At 42.1% G+C, this 21,314-nt stretch overlaps 1 protein-coding gene across 1 annotated transcript; it reads right to left on the bottom strand.

Moving 5' to 3' along the window:
* Nucleotides 1–183: 183 nt before the first annotated feature.
* Nucleotides 184–15,688, bottom strand: fbxl2 (F-box and leucine-rich repeat protein 2). The gene is made up of 14 exons (XM_046418313.1): nucleotides 15,003–15,688; nucleotides 10,311–10,372; nucleotides 7,576–7,630; nucleotides 6,737–6,811; nucleotides 6,383–6,477; nucleotides 5,676–5,840; nucleotides 5,387–5,513; nucleotides 4,674–4,748; nucleotides 4,431–4,561; nucleotides 3,926–3,986; nucleotides 3,760–3,804; nucleotides 3,398–3,454; nucleotides 3,070–3,282; nucleotides 184–2,403 (listed from the first exon to the last, which is right to left on the bottom strand). The coding sequence occupies exons 1-14, from the start codon at nucleotides 15,030–15,032 to the stop codon at nucleotides 2,296–2,298; spliced, it is 1,299 nt and encodes a 432-aa protein (XP_046274269.1). The 5' UTR covers nucleotides 15,033–15,688; the 3' UTR covers nucleotides 184–2,295.
* Between the last annotated feature and the right edge of the window lie 5,626 nt (nucleotides 15,689–21,314).

Raw genomic sequence — 21,314 nt, 5'->3', positions numbered from 1 at the left:
TTTTTGTAACACAATCATGAATCAAACACACTGCACTGTTAATGCGGGTGTGTCAGCCGTCCACACGGCTCTTGAGTGACATCTAGCGGTTCACTTGCGATGTGGCCTGTGTCCAGTCTGCCGCAGTTTGCCATTATGTACTCTTCAGATACTGGGGGACAAAATCTCACACCAGAGTCAAGGTACATTTACTATTAGTCACTTTTATTTATTCATTTGTTTATTTTTTTTAAATTTATTTCTTTATTTTCTTAAACATAAAACTGTTAAAACAGCTGTCAAAGAGAGGGCATTAGTATCACAGCCAGTCAAATCAGCTATGTATGCGAGTCCATCAGAGTCTTTCTCTATCTTTCTGTCTGCTCTTGTTGTTTCAGTCCTATCCATCGCTCTGCCAATCTCCCCAGTCTTTGAGCACTTGGCACTCCACAGCACTTGCCAATCTGTTGTTGCAGCACAATATTGCAAGATGCTCCTGTTTTGTTGTATTTTCAGTGCTTTGAGGAGTGATGTTTCAGGCCCAATACATGTGTTATTAAGCATGGCTAGATCCTGTTGGTCTGTAGAAGTGTCTAGATAGAGTGAAATAAACTGTTAGCTCTGGGGCTTTCCAGTCACTCCACACAATATTCCTGTTGTCATCAATGTTTTGACTGAATGAATGGGAATTTGTTGCTGATCAATTAAATACATTTGACTGGCAGATCTCATCAGACCTGTGTCTAATTCTAAATAATTCCTTATCCTTTGCTTGGAGTATTAAGTGAGTTGAGTATACTGAACACAGGCAATTCATTATGCCCTACATCATCAGTAAATTGCCAATTACACAAAACTACACTAAATCAAATTTCAAATACATAAATTCACGTGATTGTCAAAAAGTTGATGTGCCTTTGCTCACAATCTCGTACCTTTTATCTCCGCTTTAAGCAAATTTTCATTTCATTTCATTTTTGAAGCAAAGTTGCACCAACATGAGCCCTGATTTATATCCAAATACACACAGCAATAAATTTGAATAACGGACGTCACAGTCCAGTTAAAAACAGCAGGTATACCACAGTTTTATCAGTGTTACTAAACTCAGTCTGAACAGTAGGGAGACTGGAATCCTACTGATGTAAACAAGTTTGTCTGTGGTGCTTACCTAATTCAGCATGTAAACAAATGCTTGAGTGGTCAGGCAGGAGCTAGTGCACAGGGCTACTGACAGGACTGGATCAGGGCCTACGAGCCAACATAACCACGCAGTGCACAGGAGAGGCCACTCCTCCCAGCAGCATACAGAGTCAACATAGCACTTTTAGACACCGAGGGTCTGAATCATACGTTGTTTTTTGTCAAACAGCAACATTTTCTTTTATCCATTTCAAAAAGAATGACATATCTCCTTCTCTGGATAGACAGGCATGAACAATTACAATAAGCACAAAAAAAAAAGGAAAAGAAAACAATTTTGTGCTGGCCTACCCCAATTTCGAGTGAGTTGCCATAAATGTATTTTTTTTCCCCATTCCAAAACGTTGTCTGTACGAACAGGACTGAAATTTCAACCAAAATTTCTCAGATGCACAAATATGTCACATGTCCCATGTTGTACTTCTTGTTCGTCAAAGAAAGCTGGCTGTGTCAAAGCTTCCTTTATATCCAGAAGATCTGCGTCTCCCCACATCCCAGCTCGCCTCTCCCTCCATGCTGCGTGTTAATTGGTCAAAGCAGAATGAATCACAGGATGGTCACATAGAGGTGTCATGTGATTGGTTGAGATGATACTCCACAGAGCGAACTGTTGTCCCAGTTGACATTTTCGTCATTTTTTTTTTTTTTTTAAGTTTGAACATGATGCATTGTAGTTTCACTGTTCAGACCCCCTCCCCATCCCCAGCTGTCCAGATTCAGTCCTCCATGCCCACAGGTGGGGAGTCATGAGTGAGAGGAGCAGAATGGAGTGGAGAACCTTTTTTTTGTCTTTACAGTGAGAAAGAGAGAATGAGACAGAGAGAGAAAAAGTCCATCCATCCATGTTCTTTCCACCCACCCCTCCACACCCAAAGCTGGGGCTGCTGCAGTGCTGATTGGTGAGTAAGAGGAGAGAGGAGGGGCAGGTTGAACTGATCAGCGACCAGTGGCGACCAGTTTATGTATTGATCAGTGATCAGGAGCAGTGAGTGGGTCCAGCCCCTCCTCTCCCCTACACCTACCCCACCCCCACCCCCAACTCCAACCCCATTTCAGCCCATATCAGAGCAGCAGGACCTGTAGACAGAGGTGGCCCCCCCTGGCCCTCCACTGTCAGAGGATGATGCAGCAGCGGCACAGACGCTGGCCACCTCCATGTACAGAAGGAGGAGGTGTCACTGGGGCAAAGTATGCATGAACCTTGATCTCTGGAAGATGGGCCTGTGGGGGGAAGAGGTAAGTTAATACAAGGATATGACAACACTCAAAAAACACAGATGAAAAGCATAAAATGGAGATTGTTGTCAGTCTCCAGTAAACCATTTTTCCTTAAAGGAACAGTCTGTTGTTGTTGCTGTTGTTATTGTTGTTTTGGGAAATTCACATATTTGAATGAGCGAGATGAGAGGATCAGTGAGATGAGAGGATCAGTCCTAGAGTCATACGTGTCCTTTAAATATAAGGCTACATCTGGGAGATGGTTAGCTTAGCTTTGTACAAATACCCTAAATCATTCATAGTAAATAGATAGAAACCCAAATCGTCATTTTAACACCGCAGTTTTTGTACATATTATGCAAACAATATAAATCATGTTTTTCAGTGAGCTTTACACAGAGCCAGGCTAGCTGTTTGCTCCTTTTACTTGTCTTTATGCTAAGCTATGCTAACCAGCTGCTAGCTATAGCCTTACAGTTAACAGACCCGTATGACTTCCTCTCTTCATATTCTCAATAAGACAGTGAATTACTGTAGATACTAAAATGTTGAACTATTTGTTTGATCTCTGGAAGCTGGGCCTAACTAATCAATGATTTTGAAATCCAGTGCCCAACAAGACCATCTGTTCTGATCTGTGTTCAAAAATAAGCCTGCACTTCCACTGACCCGGATGCGTTTGATGCCGGCCCTGGTGACTTGCTGACAGTCATAGAGTTCAATGCGTTCCAGACGATGGCAGCTCTTCAAGTGCTCCAGTGTCACGTCAGTGATGAGGGGGCAGTTGTCCAGCTCCACCACGGTGAGGCGCTCTTGGCCACAAGTACTGCTGCTTAGAGCTCTGATGCCATCGTCAGTGATCAGCTCGCAGTGGGACAGGGACTGTCCAGGGCACAGCAGACAGGGTTGATGACCCACACAAACTGATTGATTGATTAAAGCTCCATATGAATACAGGAAATGGCACAAAATCAGAACTGTAGGTGTAAAGATTTACCAGTGCTTGCAAGCGGGGGCAGTGGATTGACAGCTGAACCAGGGTGTTATCTGTCACCTGTGGAGAGGACAAGCTTGATTCATATACACAAGGAAGCTGGTGTTGCACGTTTGTGTCTAGTTTCATATCCAGCTAAGTTTTTCTCCTGCGTCACCCTGTCTGTCTCCCTCCCTGTTTTCTGTCAAAATCAATTTAAATACTGAGGTCATCGGACTGCTCTCTCTACCTCTCGGCAGGAAATGCACTCTGCCATGCACACAACAGTTTTTTTCCTACAGTGTAATGTAATGAGAATTATTCCAGATTCAACATAAATAAACACTGTGAGCACCTTGTTGGAAATAACTCATAAATTGTCTTACCAAAATACATTCTTCTAAGTCCATTTTTTCAAGCTCATGACAATTCTGTGAAGAAAAACAGAAATCATTTGATCAAACTCGGTGATATAAAGGTGAAATGAAAGGTTGACCCAAGAAAAGATTCGCAAATGAGAAAACACAACAATACGAGGAAAATAAAACTCACCCTGGCCAGCACAGTGAACCCTGCGTCTGTAACGTGAGAGCATCGTGCAGCTTCAAGGATCCTGAAAACACATAGTTACACACACACACACATCTTGTAAAGGCTACTTGGGGGGTATGGTGTAGCATTGGGTGTTACCATGGTTAATTTACATCAACCAGCAAATAGGCAAAAACTGGGTTTTCAATGGGTTGTATTGTAGTGTCCCTCATTCTTAACTGGATTTGGGATCACGTGTCAGACCTGAGATGCACTGTTGGATCATAAACATGGCTGTTTAATCCCATATTTTCAAGGTGTAGATAGTGTGTGGGTCCTTTTCTTTTGTTTGCCCTTATGTATGCGGAAGGACATCACAGAAACTGAAAAACTTTCTGTGGATTAAAATTACTTGCTAATCCACAAATACCTATGATGATTCTAGTAGATTTTGGGAAATGAAATGGATATACTGTAGCAAGTTGTTGATGTCCTTGCATCCTTATAAGTGTGTGTGTTTTCTCACTTGAGTCTGGGACAGTTGAGCCCCATTGCAGTGAGGGAGGCGTCAGTGATGTTACTGCAGCCAGAAACACAAAGGATCTGTAGCTTGTGGCATCCTCGGCACAGACTGACCAGACCTTCATCTGTTATTTGCTAGAGGCAACAGACACACAAGATATATTACCAAAACACAGAGGCATGCAGCCTCATCCCTCATGCATTATTATCTCTGTCCACACATCCCACAACCAAATGTTTGTCTTACTGTGCAAGACTGCATATTGATGGTGGTGAGTTCTGGGCAGTGTTTCTGAAGGTGCTTCAACGCTCCATCGTCCAACTGGGTTAAAATAAAGAAATACACTGTATTGTTAATCAAACACCAAGATCAATAATTTATGCATCTGTCTGTGTCTAAGCGAAGGCTAAAAACCAACAAACAACAGTGACTTATGAATGCAATGAAATCAGTTCATATGTGACTGCTGTCCCCTGTGAGTGCCAACAGATGATTCATGGAGGTTTCATGGTACTTTCACAGGACAGAAAAATAGACTAGACCTTGGTTAAAAAAAAATAACAACAGCCTGAAGAAAATATTGGCTCTACAGAGGCAGCAAGAAAAGAAAATGCCAAATAGACACAAACCACTGCATCAACAAAAAAACAACCAATGAGAAAAATTAAAGGAATGGAAAATATGTTGTGTTTGGAAAAAAAAGGAAGGGAAAAGGGCACAATTCTTTTAACTTTTAAGAAATATTGGTATTATATGGTCACTAAAAGGATGGTCTTTAAGGTCCTTTGTGAATTTACTTGTATGTTTTCTGATATTTGAGCTACATCAGTATTTAAATAGAGTTGTATTTTAACATAAAAAAGGAGTCTGGAAAGGGTCAAAATACCTTAAAATTCCAACAAAGAAAGCCTAAAATGTCCACTCAAAACAAAATAATGCGTGCACAGCCATTACTGTACCTGTGTGCAGCCTCTGAGGAACAGCGCCCGTAAACCATTGCAGCCTCTAGCCAGAGCCTCAATGCCATCACGTGTGATCTGGTCACACCACGACAAGTTCAACACCTCCAGCATTCTGCAGCCATCGCTGAGCGTGCACACGCATTACACAGTGAAGACAGAGACAAAACAAACAGAAAGCAAATGGGAACATGTCTTATACCACACCTGCGTTCAATAAAAAACAACAGTTGTGTTATATGGTTTTGGGTTTAAGTAGCCAGGACAACAAAGAGTGTGCAGGTGCTACCTGAGGGCCTTGAGGGAGTGGTTGCTGATGGACACGCAGGAGGTGAGATCTAGCTGCTTGAGTTTGGAGCAAAACTTGCTGAGGCTCACACAGGTGCTGTCTGTGATCTTGGTGCATCCGTTCAGGTTCAATACTTCGATGTTTCTGCAGTTCTGAGCAAATGTCCTTGGAAACAGTCGAGCAGTAGAGAAGGAGAAGGGAAATTACTCCAGAGTTGCTTCATTGAATAAATAAAAAGTCAGTTGCTGGGAGCTGCTTTTGAGCCAATTAACAGAGTCATCTACTGGCCCTTGGGAATTTGTTGTACAGCAATTTTATGTTTCTATTCTTATTCTCCAAAGATCAGCTTGAAATTTTTTTAATCAGATGCTTATAGAGGTGATAGAAATCTTCAGGTGAAGCTATGTAAATGAACACATCAAGAGATAAGACGGCTTCACGTCAAAACCAAATGACACCACCATTGCTCTTCTTCTGTTTTTGTTTGTGTGTGTGTAAACAATAATGTGAGATTTAATGGAATAATAAAAAAAAGTCTCTTGCACAAACTCCCCTGGGACTGAGACTGCACAAGCTGCTTAAACTTTAAACATAATCACATGTCTACATAATTACTTTAGCAAGTAATCAAACCAACAAGACTCAAAGTCAAAGCAGAACCAAACTTATTAGATCAGAGTATGCCAGAGACACAATGAGGATCTCACTTCATGGAGGCATCTCCCACGCTCAGGCAGCCCCTGAGGCTCAGCTGCCTCAGGAAGCCTCCACAACGCTTCGATATGTTCTCCACCACCCGGCCCTGAGAGACACAGATCCAGAGAAGAAGAGAGAGACGAAACGGACAAAGGGATGGACAGAGACACAGTACAGAGGATCAGCTGTGACATCACAGTCGGCACCAAAGCCTACTGACCCAGCACTAAGCCTTGGGCTGGATAATGCTGCTCAACAAGCACACGCACGCAGCACATATAGGCAAGTACACGCACACAAACAATGTCCATTCTATCCCTTCACTCTTCTCTTTTTTTATCTCTCTTATAATTCACCCCTCTCACCTCTATGTCTGTCTGGAAGTTGAACAAGTCAATCTTCTGCCAGTTGCTGCCATCTAGGGCCAGGACATTCCATGCCTGAGAGGGTGACAGACAGGATGTGGACAGAGACAGACATGTGGGTCAGACAGGTGGGAGGAAGGTGAATGCAGAGAATGTTATCTTAATATGTGGGAGAATTGAACGAACGTAGCGGGTCAACCTCTGCTGCACAGCACTCTGTAGCTGCACTGCACTCCCCGCTTTGTGCATCAGGTTCACTAGATGCTGTTTTCACCTCATACAGCCTCGCTCATGTGAAGATTTGGTTCTTCTCTCTGTTTTATTTCACTGTCAACTGAATTGTTAGAGTTTCGGACTGTTGGTTGTGTCACCCTGAACTTTGGGAAATTATAATGGTCATCGTTCACTGTTGTCTGATACGATAAAGTCCTAACAAATAATCTATTAATAAAGAGAATGATGAGCTGACCAATCATAACAATGGCTGGTAATATACACAAAGACGGACAGTGTCATTCGTCACAGGTATACAGAGAAACAACATCTTCATTACTGAAATAAATTGGAGCTGATCTGCATTCACAGACCACATGCCAAGCTCCAATTATTCTCAGATAGCTCATTCATAAAAAGCTTTCAGCTGCAGTGCACTGTAGCTGAATAGTGATTACCAGCAGGTGGCGCTATGTTATAGACATTTTCCAAAAAATTCAATAATGGTAAACTGGTTTTAAATTAACCATATCACAGTTTAGAATTACATCAGTCCATTCTTTTACAACAACAAGTGCATTAGTCCACAGTGGGCGGTTTGGAGGTGTAGAGAGGAAAATGCTTACCTTGGATACTTGGGCACACCTACAGAGTGTGACCACATCTAGATAGGAGAATATTCTAGAAAGAGAGACAAAAAAAAAACACAAAACATTTTTTTCTGACTTAACTTTATGTTACACTTTATGATTACATTTTTCTGTATGATTTATCATATGTTTTTTGAATGTGTAGAAAACAGAACATTCCCCTGTGTGTGGCTGGTTGGTAGCCCCACAAACAGGCAGTGTTTGAGCTGTGGGCTGGTCAGCCACAAAGGGCTGCATGCAGCAGGCTACTGGGTCAGCTCAATCCATTAATCTGCCAATGAGTAATCTCTGGCACTCAGCACAGACAGCACAGACAGACAGACAAACATATTGTACAATGTATTTACAGACAGAAGCACATACATGATGTTTAACACATGTAGCCCATATGATTGATTAAATGGCCCGTTAGTGCTCATAAAAGCGCCTTAAAGGGCCAGTCCATAGAAAATTTAAGGTATTCAGAGAATTGTCATGGTGCCAAAGCTTTGAGTGCAGCTGGGGTCTGAATGTCCTTTTAACCCTCGGAAACAGGAGCTGGCCATTGTCTCCTTCATATACATGCAAACAAAGGCTGTGTGTTTTGATGTGTGTCGGGCCAGGGCATGCTGGGACATGTCTGTATTATCTATGCCGGAACCTTATGTCAGGGAGTACATGCACACAATCGACAAAGGCACCCGCACACCGCACTCCAGTCCTTGGAGTGATTGCAGGCATTCAGAGAAGTTGGCCAATCAAAGCAGGCGCTCACTGATCTCCCTTTCTAATAACTGGTTAATGGCTATGAGGTTGATCATTGATTGTCTGTCAGTTTTAATCAAACACAACCTGACTTTCCATAATACGTGTGTGTGTGTGTGTGTGTGTGCATGTCAAAAAGAGGGCCTTTTACCAACCATAGAAGGATTCTAGTTAATCACACTCACGGGGAAGCAATCGTTCAATTTGATTTGGTGAGTCTGCTTTTACATTGATAATAACAGCATGTTTTAGAAGAGAGTTTAGAAGTTGTTGAATACAGATGGACTACAGCTGTGTCACTCATGTGGCCTTTTCCATAACGGTGAGGTGATAGAACAGAGCAAAATGCAGAGCGTGCTTTACAGTTTAATTCACACAGCGAAGCCTCAATGCTGCCTCTGAACAAAAACACAACAAACAAATAAGTTAGAAACTGTCGATTGTCAAATCCTACCTGGCTATGCCTTTTTCTGACACGGCACAAAATGGGATTTTAATGGAACACAGTCCTGTTTGTTCACAAAGTGCACACCTGGCCCTTCAAGCATGGCTAGATAAGAGAGTCAAGCCTTCACCACCAGTCTGAGACCGGTTGTCATAGTAACTCCGGTTAGACATGAATTTTGGTTGTGGTAGGGCTGGTGCTGAGTCAGCGCTTCTGGGTAAGAAGACCCTGAACCAATCTGAACTCTTTCTCTCGCCAAGGCTCGTCGGTCAGACAAGGTTCGTCTGTATCACAGCACAGTTTTCACAGTTTATATCCATGCTGCACTGGCCTAGATAACAGCTGTTTACAATGCACCACTTGACATGTAGACGAACACGTAAACAAGTCAGGCACATGGGCTCGCTCACAGTGATACATTAAATGTGAACAGTGATGCTAATGAGAACAATAATTAGTTAATTTAACAGTTTAATTATCACATATTCTGGATATATGATTCACATATATGATTCACATATATTGGACTTTTTGTTCAAATAAAACAAGCATATCTTACATTAAGCTACAGGACTTTACAGTAAGGTATTTTTCACCATTTTCTGACATTTATAAGACAGAATCTGCTGAATAACTAAGAAATTGCCTTCTTTTAAGTCAAGTGTTCATGTCAGGAGAGGCAAAATCTCCTTGTTGAGGTCCCAAATCCCAAATCCCACTCCTAACCAATGTCTAATTATGAAAGTGGGTGAACTAACTTCCAATATGTTGTTGTTGAATTATTCTGTTCAGAATGTCCACACACAGACGCACTATACAAATGCACCTGTGGCAACATGGAGGCTCTCACTGCGTACCATAGTGACAGAGCATAACAACATGAAATCAGATACCAAAAAGGCTTCAGTAAACCCACTTTCCATGGTTCAAAAACAAGATTTACAGCCATAACAATGAGGCCTCCTCACAGCTGATGTTGTGTAAGTGTCTCATCATGACACATGTGACAGTAGGTCATGTGTTGTGCGGCTAGCGAGCGCATGAGTGAGTACGTGTTTTTCTGGCCACCAGTGAAAGTAGTGCTGGTGGTAATGGGATGTACTGGTAGTCTGGATGGAGCACAGCTGGAGCAGCAGAAGAGCACAGCACTGCGGAATTCCCCGCCAGCTAAGACAAGCTATTTATAGCACACATACACAGGCATACAGTTTGCATAGGCCTAGGAGTGTTTTGCACACATAAATACACACACACACACACATACATATGTGTGCACAAATAAGGAACAGTGTGTGTGTGTTTCATGAGTCATGTGGGGCAAAATATTGGTCTGTGGGTCAAACAGTTAACAGAAACATGTACACTGCCATGCGCACACACACACACACACTCTTACACATAACTGTTCAAGGCTGCTTCAGCTAATGAGTAACCCTGACCTAACTCTAGCCCTTGTCCCAGGGTATGTTGTGTTTTCTTTTGTGTGTGTGTGTGGAGGAGGATGGTGTATTATTAATCTTACCTAAGAAGAAGCTCTTTGGGGAGCTTCTTGTTAATGGGGGCTTCATCGCTGTTTGAGAACACCTGCCGAGATACAAGATAAACAATAACAATGAGTGAGTGTGAATGTGTGTGTGTGTTGGAGGTGGTCAAGAGCAATAACACAGAAACAAGCTGCTGCAATGGCAACAGGGATCAAAACAAAGGAAGCATCATGAGAGCATCACAAGAGCACTACAGAAAATACAGATCTAAATCAGGCTTGGGGACAGTATTGTTTTGTTTGCTTAGCTCAAACGCATTAAAAGGATAAGTCCACATTTTTTCAAGTCTAAATGTCTAAAACTGAACCTCATATTCCCATATATGCATTAGAAGCACTGTTGGTCACTTTAATGGTTCCTTCTGACCATAGTGGCCACATAAAGTTCACTTCTGAAAACAATTTCAGCCTAAGCGAGGAGAGATGAGATCCACAGTGCTCTTTCCGTGTAAAAAATAAATTGATTTGGAGTCAGGGCAATATGAACCTTCAGTTCAGTCAAATTAGAACAAATTGGTATCTTTTGAAGTTTTTTAAATATCTTTTTAGCAAGAAATTCCTTCTTTTCATTAATATTCCTCCCTTGCAGATCAGCAAGTAAACATTGTCAAAGAGAAATTTGGCACCAAAAATCATTTCAGAAAACATTTCATTGAGAACTTAATTACTTTGTGCACAGTAACGGTTCACAGCTGAATTTTGTCCTCTTTAACTTTGAGAACACTTCAGACAGTAATTTCCTTGCAACCAGAACAATACCAGTTAACACTTTCAGTGTGCATATGAGCATGCAAGTGTGACCAAAAAAAAAAAAGCGACCGCATCCTTTAATAAAAACAGAATCTTGCAGATCTTTTTACTTTCTACTGAGAAAAAAAGCTATTCCTTAAGATAAGCTAACAAACAACCAGAGCTACATTTGGCTTTCCACTTCCCCTCCTTACAAGATTATAATTCTGTTAGCCTGGTCAGCTTGTTGGCATGCTTATCTCAATTAGTCTACTCACTGGATGTCTGGCCATCTGCTGAGTGGGACACACGCACACACACACACACACACACACACATGCATGCACACACACACACATTTACATGCTCGCAGGTGATTCAAGTCAGACCTCTCTGTGTGAAGAACAGAGGCAGAACATTCTAGATCAGGTGGGCTGTATTCAGCCATGAATTTAAATTACGGCAAACACCCACATTCGCAGTGCCTCCGCAGACACGCATCCTGCCAGTGATACACTTGAATATCCTCAAAGACTCAGAAACTGTGTCTAATGAGGGGGACTCCCCGCTGTGTCACACACAAACTCAAACACCGAAATGAGAAAACACTAAAGGGGAGCGAGGAAAGGCACAGGAGGAGCAAAGGTTGATGCAGAAAACGCCTTGGCTCCAGCTAGCTCCATGACAGCTGTAAGCTCCTCGAAAGAGAAAGCAATAAAGGAGAGGGAAGATGGGAGGACGGGGGAGCAGGAGGAAGTAAGAGAAAGAGGCAAACAAAGAAGTGGTGATATAGTCAGGGAACACAGGAAAATGTGTCTAAAAGTCATAAAATCAGTGAGAGGGAAAGAGGTGAGGAAGTAAAGGCCATTTGAGAGGAAGTGGGATTAAAAAGACAAAACACAAGGAGTTGGTCCAGCAAAAGATTAACCAAGACGGTTTGAATTTTAACGTCTACACTCAGGTAACCACCCAGAAGACAAAGAGGTCTGAAACACAGAAGTGAACATATTGGTTATCCAGTAATAGCTTCAGGAAATTGTTAGCAACCGTTTCCATCAGTGGTTCCCACATACCGCATACTTCTGTATTGAATAACACATTTTCCCAGTCCACCCATGACAGCTGGGGCCAACCACCTCTATGGGAAGCTTAATGAAGGTTAACAGACATTATAGGTCATATGACTTTCAGTTTTATGTAAAACCATGTCAACTGAGTAAACTGAAAGTAAATTGACCTCGACTGTACTGAATGGTAGGAAGAGAACGTGACCTCTCAATAGACAAGGCATACAGTACATTAACCCAGCGTCTCGCTAAAGCCAGAGGTGGCTTAGGATTTAGGACTAAATTTAGACTTAATTCCAAACCACCTCTGCAACATATCACTCAACTTTAAACTTTTCTTCAACAAACACAGTTACAGGAAATAGAAACAAAAGCTAGTGGGCTTCACATTAGATGGCATCGGCACAGAACAATTTTTATAATCAGGTAATCATTTAAGTCATGTATCAGGGAAAAACACAAATTATTTGCTGGCTCAAGCCTGTTGCTATGCTCTTTATTTTATATTATTTAGGGCTGCTGTTAATGTTCTTTATTTTGTTTATTTAATGCACTGCTGATTATTTTCTCAATTAACTGATTAACTGTTTAGTGTGAGAGGCCAGCATAATTTACTAATTCAATTTACTATAAAATAAGATATAAAATTCATGCAGCTGGAACAATAAAATGGTTAGCATTTTTGCTTGATAAATGATTTTAACTATCAAAATATTTGCCCAATAAATTTGAGTCAGTGATACAAATTCTATGTGAAACATATTTTTTGGGGGGAGGTTAAAGACCAGCGGTGGTCATACAAAACAAGCAATCTGACGATGTCACCTTGAGCTATCAGAACTAATGGTGGACATTTCTCACCACTTATTTATAGTCTAACTAAGAAAAACAAACAACAAGAAACAGCCTAGATACAATCTAGTTTCCTCATTTCACAAACTAAGGCTGATGGGAGAAGCTGCCGGGTGGAGTGGCATGACCACAGTATTAGGTGTGTAATCTCTCCCATTATTGCCAGGCATGGCATTCTGAGGTTCATCTCTGGTACAAGCGCTTCATTCAAGTCATCACCTCAGTGCTCTGGTGCCCTCGTTCCCAGTGCCAGCAGAGCAGCATTCCCAAGCAGGGAGTTCCTCTCTGCAGCCACCGTCCTATTCCTAGACAGTGCGTAACCGGGTTTATATGTAAATCTGGCTTTTGAACTTGCATAGCTGTGGAGTTAGAGTTACTTTGAAACATGAAACTATGAGGAAATCAGATCTGGGTTATATTATGTGTTTGATTAGTGGCCTGCGATGTACAAGGGAGCTGTGCCCCTTGTACCCTTCATTATGAAGCATTAACAGGCTACTCGTCAACACTCTGAAGGTCTGCTCTATCACCTCCCTACTCTTCAGTCCTTCTCTCTGACACACAGCAGCTTGTTTCCCAGCCACCACACACTGGATTTCATCTGCTTCTAAGAAGCTTACGGCTCTGTTGAGAAATCCACCGATATGGCGACACACATCAGCACGGCTTCCACCCTCTGTTCTCATTCACTGCCACAGACACATGCAGCGTGTTCGCACTACTGACAAGCTTACAGCAGCTGAACACCTGATGGAGAAAGTCAAGTACCATCAAGTCAATGCTCAAGGAATCTCAACAATGTGTGAATGATTTTTCAGACACGCAATGCTCACCGTTTAGGAGGCCAGTGGAATGGGAGCTTTTTGAATGTTTGCACGCAGCTGGGAAGAAAATATGAAGTTGCACAAAGCAATCTGTAAAACCACATGCAGTAGTGAAAGGTAACCAAGTATGTTTACTCAAGTACAGAGAGGTACATGTACTTGGCATGAATATTTGTATTGTATGCTACTTTACACTCACTTCACTACAATTCAGAGGCAAATACAATATTTTTTTACTCCATTATAAGTATTTGAAAGCTATAATTGCTGCTTAAATTAAAAATGGAACGGTTTTAAATTAAAGGGAGACAGTCTTAATTCAAAATATGATCTATAAAAAGTAGTGCTATTACCGCAACCATTGACAACTTAAAATGCTACATACACAGTAATGCATCAATAACACCATCCAGCAACATCTTACAAGACTGACAGGCATCATTATGCCTGCATAATGAGCGTACTTTTGACACTTCCAGTACATCATGTCGCTGACACTTCCCTACTTGTATAGCTCTAACACGTATGAGAGGTTGTGTGTTTACCACTTTCCTGCAAACATGATCAAATTAGGAGAGGTTGTGGGAGGAGACGTGATACTTCACAGCACCCTCATTACATTCTATATTATCACTGATTCCTGAGCACAAACCCATCTGAACCACCCCAAACCTCCTGTGGCACCTGTCATTCACAGGTAGGAGGTCTCACAGTTTTCACTGTGCTACCTGCCAAAGCCTAGTGATGACTAATTGAATGCTGCTACACTGCTTGTATTTACAACATCACTCTCCATCTGCAGCCCCCCCCAACACACACACACACACACACACACACACACACACACACACACACACACAACCCACCCCTCCCCAATCCTGAAAGCCTGTAACCTCAGGCGACAGTGCCAGCCAGCCTCGGCCCTGATATATTGACTATCCTCAGCCACAGCCCTCCTGTCCCGCAGTCCTGAGCTCCATGTTGTCGCTGTCTACTGGTGCGGCAGGACAATAACAGGATTTCGGATTCCCTTTGACCAACAAAACGCCTCGGTTGCCGACTGCATGTGAAATTAGGAGCACGGTCTACACACACATACTCAAAACACACACACGCACTTTGCTTATACAAGCCCACGACTCCCACGTCTACTAGAAACAAACAGTTTAACCGTTGGTGGTCCACTCCCTCTGTCATACCTCGAACCGGCCCTTGGTGATACCGTTCATGTCTGCGGCGGCACGTCCCTGCTACAAACCCCACAGACACAAGTCGAGCTGTTTGCCGTTATTGTTTTTGTCGCCGTTTTATTTTTGGTCGGCTGGAGTGTAGGAGCCGAGCTGGAGCTGGGTCCTCACGCCCTCCTCCTCCCCCCCCGACCCAGCCGTCAGCGAGGCTCCTGTCTCCGGGTCAGTGAGGTGGTGGCGGTGGTGGTGGTGTCGTTCCGGGGCGGCCTGCGGTAACGTTAACGGTCGTCGTCTCGCAGACCAACGGCTCCCCAGCCCGTCTCATCACAGGGCTACCAAAATAACAATAATAACATGGACGGTCTGTCAAGTGACTTCACTTCCGCCTCTCCCTTCATCGCTCCAGCGCGTGTCAGCTGGCCACGAAATCTCGCACGTTTGCTAAAAACGCACGGGAAACGCCGCATTAATGTCCACTTTTGTCTCTCGCGGCACGTCCCCCGCGTCAAACACAGGTAGGGGGACTGACATGGACGTTTTCCTCAACGTTTTCTGTTTACTTGCGGGGAAGGGGAGGGCTTACGTGACGTCATTGCTGCGGGAAAAGCACGCGTGGTCGATTTGTTTTGATTGTGGGGTCTTGGAGAGATTTGGGGAAATAACAGCAAAATGACCCTCTTTGACTGCCTTCGCCCAGCCGGTCACGGGAAGACCAGCATCCAGGCGTGACCTGACACGAACCTGCTGGTCTGATTAGCGGAAGGAAACATTCGTATGTGTAAACGCCAGATCCAGGATCCAAGACTTTCTGTGCATTAGAGATGTGTAACTCCATCTCATTAAGGCTTCAACATGCAGACACACACCCAAAACAACCTGTACTGAGTCTCCTGCATTATGTTTCATTCTAACAATTAAAAACAAACAAAAACAATGTGACAATGTAAAAATACTCCACTGCAAATAAGTATGGAAGTATTATCAGCTAAATGTACTTCACATTGTGACAAATGGCCCCTCTCATAGTGTTATATACTGCATGTAGTCTATATAATTTGAGATTATTATCGCTGATGCATCACTGTGTGAGTAGCATTTGAGCTGTAATTTGTTAGAGCAGGCCTATAAGAAAAGACCTACTTTACAGTGTTGGGCAGTTCTTGTCTGTAATCTAGTCCTAAAAACACATTTCACTACAGTAAAGTGCTTTTAAAACGTAGATCAAGGAGATGTATCTGTAGAGGAGTATCTTTAATAAGAAGGCAGGTAGAGGCAGAAGAATTATGACAACAATAGAAAAAGTCATGCTTTTCAAGTTCAGAGGTTTTATTGTCATTTCAGCTGTTTACAGTAACAGTGAAAAGTGAAACGAGATAGCGTTTGAAATACTTCTTCCACAGCCGTTATTGCAGGTTTTGTGGACAGGGCTGCAGACAGGCTGGAGTGTGAGTTACACACCCGCAATAAAATATCTTTACAGTCGTTCTCAACACCCGCCGCTAGAGGGCGATCTTATGCAGCCAGCCTAGTCTGTGTTCACGCTGTACTGTCACAGCAAGGGGACGACCAGTTAATATAGTTTAATTCACAACATTTGTTATATTACAAGAGTAAGTTATAAACTCCTATTCCACTCCATCTAAAATTAGCTTTTCTTCACTATATTTATGTGATATAGCAAATAGAGTGATATACTGACTTTCCTTAAATTATCAAAAATAAAAGTACTTTTTTTTTTCTTTTTAAGGACCTTTCAGTGTTTTATTATTATATATGATCATTTTGGATTAATACTACTGGTGCATTAACATGTGTGTTTGTCAGACAAATGTAGTGGAGTAAAAATCTCACTATTTCTCTAAGATGTAATAGAAGTATGAAGTTGCATAACGTGTAAAGCACAAGTACCAGAGCAGTACCAGTAAATATTTAGTTACTCTCCACCATTGCCGTTTTGCACAATAATTACTTTTTTTTTGTACTTACAAATATTTTGCTGACAAATTCTTGATGTTGATGTTACCTTCTTGTGTGAGTGGAGGATCTGAGTACTTCCCCCACCACAGAGAGTACAGCACAGTGTAGGCAAGTTGTTTCAGGACTTCCAAAGAGAACAAACATGGCTGGATTACCAGATAGGCTAAGCTTCCTCAGACCCTCAGTGCCACAAGTTCAGTGTGTGTTTGGCTTATCACAGATGGGAAATCACAGGTGAAAAATATAAAATTGATGATGGCTGAATCCCATTTAGCTCCTCGCTGTCTCAATGTCACGAGTACAAATCCAATGCAGGGTCAGTAACACCTGTGCTTTTCCTGCTAAGTCAAAATGGCCTAATGATGAAACCATGCCATTCTTAAAAAGTTCTTAAAAACTCACAAGAAAATGAGGCAGATGTCAGTCAAGCTCAATTCATATTCAGCCTGTGCAGTCAAGGTTTAAATATGCAAACTGAGTGAAAAGGGTGTGGATGTACTTTGCACAGAAAAGGGGCTTGAACAGGTCAATATAGTCAGTTTCTCCTCTGTGGTTAAAGATGTGCTTCTCAGATGGCAGATGGATGTACAGTGTGTCAGTACATTTGTCATGACAGACAAACATAATAATGGCAAACAAAATTTGTGCAACACAGGTATAACTAATAACATTACTGATTTACATTCATATGTGCTGCTTTCACTGTCCTGCTGTTGTATATGATGTTTCCCTGGAATGATTTAGTGGCCCACTTCAACAACAGACAACCACATGAGCTCGTCGTGGAAGCTATGCAGCCTAGCAGCGCAGTCTGCTAACCAGCAACTGATCTTTCACTGAAGATTGTTCAGGTTTACGTGACGGTTTGTTTTTAACGCTGCCATAACCGCTAAATCTCCTAAATGCTAAAACTTATTAAAAACTAATAATTAAAAACGTATCGCTGGTTTTTATTCGGACAAACCAGAACATGAAAAAAAATCATGAAATTTATCTGTTTCCCTCGTTTCCTCAGGCTCTCCCTGAGAGGCAAAGTTCACAAAGGAGTTTGTTTCTTTTTAGTGAGCAAAATCAAAAATGCAAATGCATAAATAAATAAATAATTCTGAAAAAATATGTTTGTCTTGCTACCAGTGACATTTAATTCTAGACTTACAGCTAATAATGATAGTTGTAGTCATTAACGGCCACATCAGTTATCTGAAGTGTATACACTGTATTACTCTATAGCATAAATATGGAACACGGATGACTCAGGCAGAGGAAACACTTTGTGGGTGCAGGCTGGTGTGAATACAGACATTTTATTATGTTGGTGTTAAAACATAGTCTTTCATCTGTGTGCAACTCATTTTCAGTCCTTGTGCCACCCCATCTCACTGTGTTGGGTGGTAATTAACAATCTCTCATCAGAAGTCAAATGAATTACTTCAGTTCTTTGAATATCTCCATGCCCCTCTCGTCTGGACTCTGCTGCGGCTGGCAGCTCGGTGTTGAATGTGCCCTGATAATCGCAGTGACTCCGCTGATGTCAAGCGAGGACATCTCTGGTAAACACCTCATCTGTTGATACAGTATGAAGGTATGAAGGTAAAATGGATCTGAGTTTCCCTCTGCACTTCATCCAATACAGTTAAAGACAGATTTGTATTTCAGCCTTTTTGTCATCATCTGATCTCCTGTTCTGCATTCATGTGAATTTCTTTTTTTTACTGTTTTCAATATGTTCTTTTGTAATTGTCACTGTCCACTGAAGGCCGTGTATCTCTATTTTTAATTTTTATTTTATTTTTTTCTGGTTAAACAGAAGGATTAGGTGCTGTTTTAAAGACATAAAACCTGAACAAACCTTCCAAAAAACCACTAATTTATCTGTAAAATGCATCATCACAAAGCTAAAAGCAGGGCTGTTTTCACACACACACACACACACACACACACACACACACACACCAATCATGTCTCTTAATTCCAATTTCCTGCATAAAGCTTCGACTCTTAACATTCAAAGCTGTTTCTGTTTTTCTGGACGGCCACTCCTCGTTTAGGTTTAAGGAGGCTGTTGCCATGGAGACGACTCCGTGCCTTCCCTATGTCCCTGGGCCGCCACAGCATGACCAGTGATTTCCTATGAGTCAACCACACACCTGCACTACACTTCATTCTGACAGGACATGTCTCACATGGAAAGTCACTGTTCTCACACCATTCAGAGCAATCGTGTTTACTTCCACAGCTCAGATTGCCTGATGGGTGTGTACCGGAGGCCCAGTGAGATTACACACCTGTGTGAAGTCTGGATGTGTGCCCCCTCCCCCTCCACCGACACCTGCAGTAAACATAATTCTCACCAGCCTCTCTGAGACAGTGCAGGTGTGAATCACTGTCTATCTCCTCCTCGCCATCCTTCTCCTATTTCCTCTATGACCCTCACCTCTCCAGAAATAGCCATCGTGCATGAGTCAGGATCCCGGCTTTACTTAAACTCATCCTAAACTTCTGAACAGGAGGTGCATGTATGAGAGATATACGAGAGCAGGATAGGAAAATGTGACACTGATTACACCTGGCATTAACATGTGTCTTGGGTGATCCAATCACAAGTGGACATCTCTAAGCACAGGTGGAAATGTACCCAAAATGTATCAAGCACACATTCAGACACACATCACATTCGGAGGTGGACTGGATTGCAGTGTGTACGTGAATGTGTCCACCTACTTAACTGTTATGTAAGGCATGAAACGTGCTGATGTATTCTTAATTATTTGTCTAGTAATTTAGGCAAATGTCATACTTATTACATACATACATATTTTTTGCTCAGTATGACAAACATGTTTGTTTGTTCCAGGCTGTTGGCCACCACTGATGGGCTTTAAGTTAGAAACAACAATACAAGTGGTCTTGGCAAACACAGCGATGTATGTTTATTTGCATATTGAGTGAGGAAGTGAGATATGTTGACAAGTGGTTAATCGAAACAGACGCATTGTAATCCAACGTGTGAACCGATGGACTTGCTGTCCACCAAAAACATGTTAATACCAGGTTTAGACAAGGCCAGACAAACTGACAGAAGACTGACTCTCATGGAAAAACATCAGAGGGGAATTTAAAGCTGCAGCAGCAGCACAACAATCCACTGGAGCAGAGGGAACACAGGGAATTATGAAAATGGAAAAGGTGGGAAATGAAAGAAAGAAATGGAGAGAGATGAGTAAGTGTGAATCTTCCATATAAGGGTGTCATTCCTTATGGAATTTCCGTGTTATTTTTTGCTTTACCTCGTTCCAGTTGTTTTCCTATTTAAAATCTTGCATTTGGGTGTGCACACACATAGTTTAATGCTCCTGTCCCTCACTGTCCTTTTCTCTCCTTTCAAATCACACCTGTCAACCTCCTTGCTGCAGGAAGGAAAATAACAACCCTTCCCTCCACATGTTGCCATATTCTTCTTCATCTTTTGTCTTCCTTCTCTTTGGTTTAACCAGAAGCAGAGAATTTTATGGACTCTTTGACCACATTAGGTGAGAAGCTGAGAAAATCACATGAAAATGTAGGAATCATCATCATACAGTTTTACAACAACTGGACGACATTCATCTACTGACAAAGTGTGTGTGAAAGCTCCTGTACAGCTACTGCATGGACATTGTGGTCGAGTTGCTTTATCAGTTACTGTCTCCAAACTCAGTGTATGCAAACGAAGAAATGCCCAAACATTCACTGAGAGGACAGCTCTCACTCTGTAACTCCCTCTTGAACTGGATGTTTTACGTGTAGACAAGTGCATTTATTTCATTTTAAAAAAATGTGCACACTGTGATAACTCCGGATAACATTTTTATAGGTCATAATGCTGCTTTAGGTTTAGTGGTGTGGATCCTGTATGTACTGGTATTACATGGGTTGGTTATCTTCAGCTGCAGATTCACTGGAACAATGCCTGCAAGCTCCAAAAAGCTCTCTATGGGCTATGGCTGTCCTTCTTTATCTCACACACACACACACACACACACACACACACATGCACACTGACACCAATAAAGAAGCTTTTTATCTAGCATAGGGGACAGTAAACCTGAATTAAGATTTTTATGCTCAAAGGATCAGCTCGAGGTCCCTTAATAGCCACTATACAGCAATGCACTGCTGCTGTGTTCTTATTCAACACAAACAGGCCTTCACACTTTTCCTTTAGCTTACATTTTAAATTCACTGTTGCTCCAGGACACCTCAGCAGCATCGTTTATATCCTCTCTCTCTCTCTCTCTCTCTCTCTCTCTCTCTCTCTCTCTCTCTCCCTCTCTAAAGGAGCAGTCCGCCTGTCGATGTGACCGCCTT

This window comes from Scatophagus argus, chromosome 17 (assembly GCF_020382885.2).
Source record: "Scatophagus argus isolate fScaArg1 chromosome 17, fScaArg1.pri, whole genome shotgun sequence".
NCBI lineage: Eukaryota > Metazoa > Chordata > Actinopteri > Scatophagidae > Scatophagus > Scatophagus argus.
Note: the sequence above shows the minus strand (reverse complement) of the source record. Positions and strands in the feature narration are given on the sequence as shown.

Excerpts from the sequence above, each read along its gene's own strand:
- fbxl2 (XM_046418313.1), bottom strand. The coding sequence starts at position 15,032 with ATGAACGGTATCACCAAGGGCCGGTTCGAG. Across the intron at positions 5,841-6,382 it reads GTGGGAGATGCCTCCATGAA|GACATTTGCTCAGAACTGCA; the intron begins GTGAGATCCTCA and ends ACTGTTTCCAAG. Across the intron at positions 3,987-4,430 it reads CTCAACTGTCCCAGACTCAA|GATCCTTGAAGCTGCACGAT; the intron begins GTGAGAAAACAC and ends ATGTGTTTTCAG.